Genomic DNA, 12,675 nt, shown 5'->3' on the forward strand with positions numbered 1-12,675 from the left:
AATAGTAAATGACATATAAATGATAGTATCATTTAAAAAATTAATTTCTTTTATGTAAAGTAATATAATGTTTCTTTTACTCCATTTCCTTTGTGAAGTTACTCCCTGAGTGAAGACACCCAAGGCTGGCTGAGAATTGATGGAGTTACTGGTGAGATCTTTACCACGGGACAGTTGGATAGGGAAACTGCAAAGAATTATCGAGTGAAAGTAATAGCTACTGAGAAAGGTGAGCAATTAAAATGTAATATGACTTTTCAGAGATAGATAAATAGCTAGTGGTAAAATGGGCCAACAGAGGCAGAAAGAGTAATTTATTAGCTATTTGGATTAAACATGAATGAATGAAAAAGTATTTATTAAGTGCTTACTAAGTACCAGGCACTGAGCTAAACATTGTGGAAGCAAATACAAAGAACCAAGATAATCCCTGTCCTCAAGGAGCTGACAATCTAATAGCAAAAGGCAACACACAGTGGAAAGAGAGGTGACTTTTTGTCAGGGAAGTCATAGGTCTGGTGAGTGGAATCATAGGGAAGTTGATTGACAAACCCTTTCTAGGAATGATTGCTTTTCTCAGAGCTAGAGGTTCAAAGGAGGTGAGGGGAAGTTTATTTGTTGGCAGAGCATAAAGTTGACCAGCCATGGAGCATCTTGGTGGAAGTGGATTAGGGCTAGATAGAGTGAATAGTCACTTATCAAAAGCCTAGGGTCACAAGGCAGGAGCTGGAGTGCTGTGTAGAAGTTGGAAGTTGGAGCATAGCAAGAGGACCTAAAGATGTCCAGGGATAAAAACTATCCAATGGGAAGCCATTTCAATGCTATATAAGTACTTATTTTATCTTCAACCCAGATCTGCCTTAGTGCAGTGAGAGAGAAGGGAGTTACAGAAAAAAAAGAAAAAGAAAATTTTGGTCTAGGCTCATCTCTTTCTGGGGCTCCCCGTATCTTCTGGATCCTGCTAGAGTAGGAAACCACCTGGCTTTGGAAATACCTGTACTCCCAGCAAATGCTCCCACTAGGGTGGAACATATGTGGAGGTTAGCTAGGTTCTGTGATATTACTCTCATTCCTTTCCCCTCATCATATTTGATATGGCCTAGAGTTTCTCTCAGGGGGAAAGATGATCTGCCACCAATATCACTTCCAGTGACTACCATACTTGGCAGCTGAGGAATGCCGTTGTAGATTTATTTGAACCTCAGTAACACCTCATTCCTTTGCCTTATCACCTGAGGCTTCAATCTTTTATCATCGAAACAGTTGAAAAGAAAATGAAAATTCCAACAATTCAACCTGAAGATTCTTTTTGATATATTGGATAAGAGGTATCCAATTTGCCTATATTTCAGAAAGAAAGAGAAATAAGAACAAAGGAAAAGACTGTGAGGAAATTCCACTGTTGTCCCCCATTCAAATGTTAGCAACAAGAGAAGGACCCAACCACATTTTCTGTCTCAGTTCCCTTGATCTCTCTAGTCAGTCGCCTTATCTGTAAAATGAGGTTAGAATTAAAGACCTCTAAGGTCCCTCCTAATTCTAGACCTACAAGCCTGTTAGACACAGATTACATTAGTCAAGCTAAGTCAGACTTTGCATAAACTAAGTTGTAAATGGCATAACACACATGTATGCTAAAAATGGATCTCACACTCTTGAAAAGTAATAGACCCTTCAAGAATACCACCATGGGCAGCTAGGTGGTACAGTGGATAGAGCACTGGCCCTGGAGTCAGGAGGACCTGAGTTCAAATACAGCCTCAGACACATAACACTTACTAGTTGTGTGACCCTGGGCAAGTCACTTAACTCCATTGCCTAGCCAAAAAACAAACAAACAAAAAACCACTACCATCCTCAAACCTTTCAAAAGAGCAAAATTCCCTTCCCCTGCTACAAACCACATACACAGAAAGCACTTCGAATTGCTCATCACCATTAAAAGAAATACTTTCCAATATATTCAACCTGCCTATTCCTTAATTTCAACCTCAGGTTATGTTTTCTTGAAGCTCAAACTAATTTTGAATGAATTACTGGTAAAAAGGTAATTGGGGAATAAGAATTCTCTAGAAATTTTGAAAGCTGTTTCTTTTTTTTCCCCTTCCTAATATATAAACACATTGCACATATCTCATCCTTGGGATCAAAAAGAATCTTAGGTTAAAATAAATAAAGCAGGCACATATTTAAGGGAATGAAAACTGTGGCTACCGGGGACCTGGGATGCCCCAAATACTCAGGATAAATTGAACCACAGAACAACTTCCTTCTTAAAGACTTGGTTTGGGTCACCAGTGCCTTCTTTTCTTATATATCAACAGTGACTCCAAAACTTCACAATGGCACAATGGTGATGAGAGAGAGAGAAATAGAGACAGACAGAGGGAGAGACAGAGAGAGAAACAGAGAGAGAGAAAGAGAGAGAGAGAGAGAGAGAGAGACAGAGACACAGAGAGACAGAGACAGAGAAAGATCAGGAATCCTAACTCTCAGTCTAGCTACTGAAAATACTAATCACCTTATCCTCTCAGAGGTATTAGACAATGTTCATTAGGTTAAATCAGAAATCCATAGTATCTTTTAAGTTAGAATGATCCTTAGTAGACATTTACTCTCATTTACCCCCAAATCATAAATCTCCTTTATACCATTCATGACAAGGGCTGAACAAACCTTTCCTTGCAGATCTCCTACAATGGGAGGTCACTACCCAGAGGCAGCACAAGGCAGCACTATGCCTTGACTAGGCAGTGGGAGGTCTCTAAGTGATTATCAAGATAAATACATGAAATGGATATTTTGCTGGAATTTCACAAGTTGAGATTATTCAAGTATTTAAATGGATTTGTGATCTCATTGATTCAGAAGTTCCATCCTTTGATCACACTGGAACTCATCCATACCTGAGCAACTCTTAGTCCATAGCCTCCCTTGAGTTCATCACACAAGGTTCATCCAATGCATTGGAGGTCTTTCTTGCCTTCCCCTGACATACAAAGAATAGTTCAATTAATGATTTAAAGTCTATAGGATCCAGCTAAATTGGCACAAATGCTTATTACACCTACCCACAACACAACATAGGGATTAACACTCAACTTTGGCCATATTTATAGTTGCTACCATTGGTGGAAGTGTTGTGAATCTCACCCAAGGTTCAGAAATCCTTGGTTCAAAAATGGCTAATACTAGTCTTTGCCACTTCAGAGGAGTATAAGAATAAAAGAATAAGAAAAATCTTGTTGCTGTTGTTTTCTTTGTTATAGTAAAGTGTTTGTTTGGTTGTTGTCCTTCATTCTCCAAGAGGACCAAAATGACATCACTATGTTAGAGTCAAGTTACAATGCAAAAGACTGTGACTGATCAGACCAATACAAGCTTGGAATGCTCTACCACAGGTCGGGCACAAATAGTCCATGTGAACATTTGGAGTGGGTTCTCTAAATTTGCACATCTCATATTTCTTTTGAGCTATGTCAATTCTTCTTTGCTCATAAAGCACAGCCCCTTCTCTGATGAGGGTATGCCATGCTGGGTGAGTCTGTGCCAGTATCTCCCGTGTCACACAATCAGTTCCAAAGTTCTTGTATTACTTCTTCTGACCATCATGTGAATGCTTGCCCTGAGTTCTCCATAAAGTAGTCTTTTAGGCAAGCATATGTTTGGCATTCAAACAACACGGTCAGCCCATTGTAGTTGTGAAGGCAAAGTATAGGCAAGGAACAATAGAACAAAGGTAGAGAAATCCAGCAAGGAGACCAATACACATTTATTAAATTACTGTGTGCCACATACTATGCTAAGTGCTGGGGCAATGGAGAAGTATAAGAAATCTAGGCTTACTCCTCTAGAATCAGGCAGACATCAGGTAAAAAAAATGAGCAGAAAAAAAATAACTGTGGCCAATTTTTTAGACAAGAAAGAGCCTTCATTCATTCACTTATTCATTCATTCATTTTTGTCATGAGGGAAAATGTAGAAATATAGCATTAACTGCAAATGTTCATCATTTCTCTAGGTGGATCCTATCTGACTTCTTCAGCATATTTTCAATTAACTCTCCTGGATGTGAATGACAACCCTCCTCGGCTAGTGAAAGACTACACTGGCTTCTTCTTCTGCCATCCACTTACTACACTGGGAAGTATCATTTTTCAAGCCACTGATGATGACCAGCAACCACCTTGGGGTCCACAGTTTGATTTCTCCCTTGGCGATGACGGGTTGCAGAATGACTGGGAAATTTCCAAAATCAATGGTGAGTTGTCAAAATCCCATTGATAAGGAGATCTAGTTTATGGGCTGCATTTAGAACTTGGTGAAATATTTGATTGTGTTTTCACAAGCTTGTAGAATTAAACTGAGACTCACTTTCTGCCTGCTGATGGGATATTAGGTTGTTTTGAACTTACATCAACAAGTCCCCACCAGGAGAATGCTTTGAAGGTTAGAAAAATGAAGAATTTTTGGTACAAAAGATATTCTTACATACATAACTTTCTTGACCTCTGATAGAGAGTGAAATGAGCTCATAGAATAGCATCATTGATTACAGTTAGATTGGTGGTTGGTAGTTGTAAAAATAATTTTCATTGACTATTCACTAAAACTTTACCTTATCTTTATTGATACCAATTGTTTTAAATCATTCATTTCTGAATATATCCTGTTTCTTTTTTCCACTTGGTGAGCTTTTCCATGTAGCACATTGGGTGTTTTCCATGCCATATCTGTGAATCAAGGTAGAGGACATCTACAAACATTTTAAAATTCTAGGCAGACAAACTGAAGGGAAAGAATGGGAAGTGAGTTGCCATTACGTCAAGATAGCTCTAAGTAGCAAGTATGAGTTTTGGAAACCTGCTAATTTTATTAAATAAAATAAAGAGAAAAGATTAAAAGAAGAAACTAGAGATGTAAATTTATGCTTAATCTATTCTAGGAGAGGGGCTTTGTGACACAGTGGAAAGAGCACTGTGTTTGGGATCGGAGATCTCGGATCCAAATCCTGTCTCTGATACTCAATATCTGTGTTACTTAACTTCTGGTGCATACTAAAAAAAAGTGATGGGGTTGAACTATCAGGGTTTCTTAACCTGAGGTCTGTGAGATGGTTTTTTTTTAAAGTATTTTCATAACTGTTTTTCAATAGAATTAGTTTCTTTTGTAATCCTATATACAAGGAATCCCCAAAGTCTTAGTGCAGTTTTAGTCTATGAAATTTTAATAACTTTAAGCTATTGTTAATATTTTATAGTATAATTATTGTACAATTATACAATTAATGACATTTAATCAACACATTTGATTATATAATAATGTTTATATTATCAATAATAAAATTAATTTAATGCATTAAATTAATGCATTTTAAAACATTATTCTGGGAAGGGATCCATAGGCTTTACCATGTTGACAAAGGGGTTCAAAAAGTTAAGAACCCTTGGACTAGATGGATCCTGAGATTCCTTCTAATTTTAGATCTATGATCTTAAATAGGATAGTGTTAACAGTAAAATGCGTTAGTCACTTTCCAACCATGAGAATATAGAGGTAACATTTCCCTTTCTGCTTTGGATAATCTAATTCCCATCACAGGTAAGTGTGACCACTCATATCCTCAGTATATAAGCAAAGCCGCAAAAGACGACTTTGAAACCACAACCCCTGATGGGTGTGTTGTTTGCTCAGGTTGTTCATTGATTTGGATCCTACTTCAAAGGTGTGGGAAGTGATCCCAGAACAGAGAGAGTTTAAGGTATTCCTTCATTTAAATCTTTGTCTAATCTGCCCCCTTTGACAGGCACCCATGCTAAACTTTCCACAAAACACACAAATTTTGAAGAAAAGGTGTACGAAGTTTCAGTTAAAATTAATGATAGGGGAAGACCACCTTTAGAAAACACTGTCTCTTTCCCAGGTGAGTTATATCTCAGTTTTTTTTTCCACATTTTGGGGTAATGTTTACTGGTTAGGAATAGCTGCCTGGGAGTCTGTGTCTGCTCTGTCTTCATTTCTCTTTATAGAATTAGTCAGTCAATACATATTTATTAAGCACCTGGTGGGTGGTAGGCACTAGGCTAAGAGCTGGAGATACAAAGAAAGGCAAAAGACAGTTCTTGCCCTCAAAAAGATTACAGACTAATGGTCTAACAGAGAAGACAACAAGCAGAAGGAAGCTGAAAAGCAAAGGAGGAGAAAGCTGGGCATGATGTGGTGCAGGAGATAAGAGAACTGGCCTCAGAGCCAGGAGGTCCTGGGTTAGAGACACTCCTCTAACGGGTGTGGACTGGGAGACTGGGTGAGTATGTTAACCTCTGAGTGCCCCAGGCAACTCCCTAAGACCATAGAACACAGTAGTTCTAGATCTACATTGATGAATAGACTTACTTCATTGGGAGTTCTCTACTCCAGGGAATCCTCAGGTCAGGAAAGAAATGAACAAAAGAAGTACCTTTGTGGGATAGAGGGACAGATAAGGAGAACTCTATAGGCTATATATATATGTATATATACATATATATGTATATGTGTGTGTGTGCGTGTGTGTATGTGTATCTCAAAGGTGTAATTTACTCTGAATGACATTTGATTTGCTTTTCAGTCACTATGTGCAAGTGTGCTGCTGATGGATGGTGCTTCCGGCCAGCGGATTCTCTTCCTGGGATACCCACAGCAGGCATGGCAATTGGCATACTCCTAACAGTTATTTTGGTCATTGGTGAGTGTCCAGTCTTAGTCCTTAGTCTTAGAAGCAGGGGTGACTTGAACTGACACCTAGATCCATATTCCATTACCTATGGTGGTAGCAACTAGAGCAATGGGAGAGGTAAAACTTTGGCTAATTGTCATGAATAAGGCATGTAATAATAGTAGCTAAAGTTTATGTCACATCTTATTATGTTATTTCATTCCATCTCCCAAACAATCTTGTGAATTGTGTGTGTCTGGAATATATTGTTATCCCCATTTTACATATGAAGAAACGGAGGCTGGAAGAGGTTGAACCACTTGACCAAGATCACACAATGAATATGTGGTGAGATTCGGACCCAGATCTCTTGACCCTAAAGCTAATACTCTTTCAAAATACTGAGCCATGATGCCTTATATTGAAGTGGGTCATAGTACCTAGCTTCTTACCTTCTCGTGGCAGATAAACTCAAAATGCTCCAAACAGAACTTGCTTTCTTCCCAACTCGTCCAATCCACCATTTTCCAAACTTCACTATTTCTGACCAGGGCAAGGCTAGCCTTCTAGTCTCCCAGGTTCACAACCTTGGCATTATCCTTAACTGCACATGCTCCCTCACTCTTCATAGCCAGTCATTTGTCTTATCTTGCCATTTCTGTTTCCACATCTCTTGTATCCAAGATCTTCTCACTAGTCACTACTCATATCGCCTTAGTCAGGGCACTTGTTACCTCTCACCTGGGCTTCCTAATTCCTCAGTGGCTTCCTAATTGGTCTCCTTGCCTCAAATCTCTTTCCACTGCAATTCATCCTCAGCACAGTTACTGAAGTGGTTTTTCCTTAAACGTAGGTCTAACCATGTCACTTCCCTACTCAATAAACTCCAGTGGTTCCCTATTATCTCTAGGATAAAATATAAGTGCCTCTGTTTTTAAAGCCTTTCACAACCTGGTTCCCACTTAACTTTCTAGCCTCATTTTACCTTATTCCTCTTCCCATATTCTACAGTCTAGCCAAATGGGCTAGACTCCTCACATATGACAATCCATCTCCCATCTCTGTACCTTACCACTATCTATTCTCCATACCTGTAATGTATTTCCTTCTTATTTCCATCTTTTAGAATTCCTTGTTTTCTTCAAGACTTGACTCAAACACCATTGTACATGAAGCCTTTCTCCTGATACTTCCTGTTGCTTGTGTCCTCCCTCTCCAAAACACTTTATATATTTTTTGCATATTCTATGTGTATGTACATATGTGTATAAACACATATATGCATATATGTTAGTTTTTTTTAGTTGTTTTTCAGTTTTGTCCAAGTCCTGTGATCCCTTTTGGGGTTTTCTTGTCAAAGATACTAGAATGGTTTACCATTTCCTTCTCCAGCTCATTTGACAGATGAGGAAACTGAGGCAAACAGGTTCAGTGACTTGCCCAGGGTCACACAGCTAGTAAGTGTCTGGGGCTAGATTTGAACTCAGGAAGAGGAATATTTCTGACTGCAGGCCTGGCACTCTATCCACTGTACCACCTAGATGCCCTACATGTATATATGTATACATATATATCCATGTTGTCTTCCCTCATGGAATATAAGTTCGTTGAGGGCAAAGACTACTTTTTTCATTATATCCCCAGCTCCTAGAACTATGCTTGGCATATAACAGGTACTTTAAAAATACCTGATGTGGCATAAAGTGGCTCCAGAAAACAAGAAGACAGAACTTTGATGCCTAGTATCAAGTAAAGCTTCCAGAATAGAAGTAGATGGTACAGGCAGTAGTCATATTACCACTGTTGGAATATTCAGAAATTACAAAGCTGCCCCATGGAAATGCCAGTGTCTCTTGGGTAATTCCCTCTATGAGGGTGGTTGTATCCTCAGTCAGTACCTGGCACATAATAGGTGCTGCGTAAATATTTGTTGATTATTAGATCATTGTTGTTTAGAGAAGAGAGGAATTAAACATCTTTTCTTGGTCTTCTTCCTTCAAACTCTATATCATCTCAGATAAGCTCTGTAATATCCCAGAAAGAATCCTGTTTGAGTTTATTTTTCATAGTAGATGACAGGTCCTACTATTTTAATTCTTTTACAGGTTCCCTGGTTCCCAGAAGTCTTTCATAGATAGCTAAATGATATTTTATCTTTTTTTTTAATAAATGATATTTTAGCAGTTCCTTTTTAAAGATAGGTAAATTAAAGCCTGGAGAAGAATAATCTTTCTCTGAATGTAAGCCAGATAAAACAGCTGTTCTAGGAAATGTAGGGACTGATTTAGATGTGGATTTGGTAAAATCTCAGATTGATTCCTTTCAAAGTGATTATAGAGAAAAGGAGGGGCTTAGGTTTCTGCAACACAATACTAATCAGTATTTCTACTCCTCTCCTTACAATCTATACATTCTTCACTTTATAGATAGAGTCGGAGATGGGAGTGGTGTTGAGGATCTGGACCTCTGATTTTACTGGTAGAGGGCATGAAAACTCCCTTCACTGTTACAGATTGGCAACTTGTATAAACTGTATTCTTAGACAGTTTCCTGGGGTACTAAGAGGTTGAGTGACATACAGAATCACGTAGGCAGGACTTAAACCCAATTTATTTTCAACTTAATGCTACATGTATCTCTCTCTCTCTCTCTTTTTTTTTTACATAGTGGTTTACATGTTGTCTCCCCAATTAGACTATGAGCTCCTTGAGGGCAGGGAATATTTATTCTTCTCTTTGAATTTCCAAGTTCTTAACAAGTGCCTAACATCTAGTAGGTACTTAATATTTATTGACCCACTGACCCAAAGGTTCACCCTCTAGCCATTATGATTTGCTATCCCTCTGTCATATTGTCCTGTCTCTCTTTGGCTCATTGATCTATAATAGTTCCCTATTAATTATGGCATCAAGTCCAAGAAGTTCATTCCGCTTTTCTGTAAGACCCTACATAAGGGGATCCCACCTTACCTTACCTCCAACCATGTAGTAAATGCCATTTCTCCCAAGAAAACCCTCCTTTCTAATATGAACCCTCTGTCCTTCTCAGACTGTTCTCCTTAGAACTGTTATCATTGGATCAAGCAGCTCCCTATTACAAGTGACATCAGTTTCAAACTTCTCATGTGGTAATTGCATCTAAGTCTTATTTCATCAATCAGACTCTAAACTCTTTGAGTAGAGAAACCATGTCGTCATATCGTAAACCTAAATTTGGCATCTAGGTTGTACAGTGGACAGAGCACTGAACTTTGGAGTTAGGAAGACTGAGATTGAATTCTGCCTCAAAGGACTGGGTGATCTTGAGCAAATCACTTAATTTCTCTGAGTCCTGAGCAAGTCAGTTACCCCTCTGAGCCTCAGTTTCATCATCTGCAAAATAAGGATACTAATAGCACCTACCTCACATAGTTATTGGGACCCTCAAATAAAATAACACGAGAAGAGCTTTGCAAACCTTAAAGCACTATGTAATGCTAGCTATGATCATTGACTTAGACAGGGGTGGGGAACCTGCAGCCTCAAGGCCATGTATGGCCCTCTAGGTCCTCAAGTGAGGCCCTTTGATAGAATCCAACCTTCACAGAACAAATCCCCTTGATAAAAGGATTTATTTTGTAAAACTTGGACTCAGTCAAAAGGCCACATCCAAGGACCTAGAAGATCACATGTGGCTTCAAGGCCTCAAGTTCCCCATCCCCTGGCTTAGTCCAAAAGGTTCAAGGGCAGCTAGGTGGTGCAGTGGATAGTGCACTGGGTCTGACATCAGGAAGACTCCTCTTTCTAAGTTCAAATATGGCCTCAGACACTTACTAGCTGTGTGACCCTGGGTAAGTCACTTAACCTCGTTTGCCTCCATTTCTTCATCTGTCAAATAAGCTGGAGAAGGAAATGGCAAATCACTCTAGTATCTTTGCCAAGAAAATCCCAAATGGGGTCACAAAGAGTAGGATGTGACTGAAAAAACAACTCAACAACAAAAAGCAGGTTAGAGAGGTTTTTTTTCCCTTTTTAAAAATGAAATAAGCACTCATGAACCATAAAATCCAACTAAAGCCACGTCAACAACTGCAGTTTAAAAACACATAATACATGAGAATAAAAGAGGGATAAAACACAACTTCCCTTCGATTGTCAGAGTCAAGAACTGAAGGAAGTGTGATGTGCCAACAGTCCAAACTCAGGAAAATATTTCAAACCACTTTGTCTTCCCCAAGTCTAATTCTTTGCCATTCATCCATGTATGCAAAGCACCTGACGGGGCTGAGCCAAGGAGTGAATCCTAACAGCTACAACAGCCCCTAGAACAAGCCCAGGATCCCAAAACTTCCATCCCTTAAGCTATTTTTTCCTCATTAAATCCCAAGAAGAGCATGTGTTATTAATATGGATAGTTTATCATATTATAAAAAGACAGGATGGTCTATTGGTTAGAGAGCCTACCTTGAAGCCAGGAGCCTGAGTTCAAGTCTTATCTCTGACCCTTACTGGCTCTGTGACCCTGGATGAATCTTTTAACCTCTCAGTGCTCTAAGTAACTCTCAACAGAGATGTCAAATGTGTGGTCAGCTGGCAATATTCCTGAGTGTGGCCCGAACCCAATGAAAATGTAATTGGGAAATACTTTACAAAATATTTTAAAATAAATTAAAATAAATAAATAAAAATACATTAAAACATAGATCATATCACATTTTAAAACTAAGTCAATATGTCCCAAAAAAGGGATTCTTATGTATGGATTAGTGGCCTCATACCAAAATCGTAAGACTATCCTTTGCTGTTGTTCAGTTCTGTCCAAGTCTTTGTGACTCCATTTAGGGTTTTCTTGGCAGAGATACTGGAGTGATTTACCCTTTCTTTCTCCAACTCATTTTGCAGATGAGGAAACTGAAGCAAACAGGGTTAAGTGACTTACCCAGGCTACTCATGTAGTATGTGTCTGAGGCCAGATTTGAACTCAGGAATATGGGTCTTCCTGACTTCAGGCCCTGCACTCTGTATACTGTGCCACCTAGTTACCCTTTGGTTTCTATCCTACATGTTGATTAATATGAACCTTTTGCAAACACATTAAATGACAGTGTATTTTTTTTATTAGCATCGATTTTACAATGGATTTTTCTCTTTCAGGTGGGATTTTAACAGTTACATTTATCTGTTTGAAGAAAAAGAAGAATCAAAATGAAACCAATTTAGAAAGTGCTCAGTCACCTGAAAACGTACCTCTAAGGACATGATTATCAAGGACAGTTTTTAAGTTTAACTACCACATGTATATTTGCTAGTATGACCTTTTGTTCCACCATTATGTTTTTTGAAAAATGTAAAAACATCAACCAATTTCTGCTCTTTCAGATTTTTAACAGAAATTTCCTCTCACCCAATCTTTAGTTACTTTGAAATGTTATACAGGCACATACTTTCCATTCTTCCATGGCATATGTCTCTTCTATGTCACCCTTAGTTATTTATCCAAGAGTTTGAATGAGCGTTGAGACCCAGGAGGCTTGTACTATAGTGGAAAGAGTACAAGGCTAGGAGTCAGGAAGTGATGGGTCCCCAGCACAAACTGGGCTGTGTGACAATGGGCAAAGCAATTCCCATCCTGACAAAATCACAGATCCTCAAGTATTTATAGTCAGGACCTGGAAACTGCCTTTTGTTTAGTACCATTGCAGAAGAGAAGATGGTATCTCTCTCTTTTTTTTCTTTTGGTACAAGTTCTGCTACAGTATTTCACTGCATAATCGTCACAGTTTTTATGACAATTATTTTTTTTTGCAAAAAAGTGAGGTACAACCATTATGTAAAGCATTTTTTTTAAAAAAATTGTACTGTTATTGCTTAAAAATCATTTATTATTAAACTGTATCACTGGTAGACAAACTGTACAGTTTAGGGAAATATGCAAGTCTTACCATGTCACATGACTTTCTCATGGCAGCTTTTCCTGACTATTTGCTTCCCTTGCACCTAAGG

General features: G+C 38.6%; 1 protein-coding gene across 1 annotated transcript in view; it reads left to right on the forward strand.

The window, feature by feature from the left end:
• Window positions 1-11,933, forward strand: part of CDH17 (cadherin 17) — a 33,791-nt gene extending 21,858 nt beyond the window's left edge. The window contains exons 12-16 of the mRNA XM_027856992.1: window positions 99-229; window positions 4,022-4,261; window positions 5,807-5,923; window positions 6,608-6,724; window positions 11,827-11,933. Coding sequence (XP_027712793.1) covers window positions 99-229; window positions 4,022-4,261; window positions 5,807-5,923; window positions 6,608-6,724; window positions 11,827-11,933 — 712 coding nt within the window. The remainder of the gene's footprint in view (window positions 1-98; window positions 230-4,021; window positions 4,262-5,806; window positions 5,924-6,607; window positions 6,725-11,826) is intronic.
• Window positions 11,934-12,675: the final 742 nt, after the last annotated feature.

The sequence above is a fragment of the Vombatus ursinus genome, unplaced genomic scaffold (assembly GCF_900497805.2).
Source record: "Vombatus ursinus unplaced genomic scaffold, bare-nosed wombat genome assembly UNPS02011767.1, whole genome shotgun sequence".
Taxonomy (NCBI): domain Eukaryota; kingdom Metazoa; phylum Chordata; class Mammalia; order Diprotodontia; family Vombatidae; genus Vombatus; species Vombatus ursinus.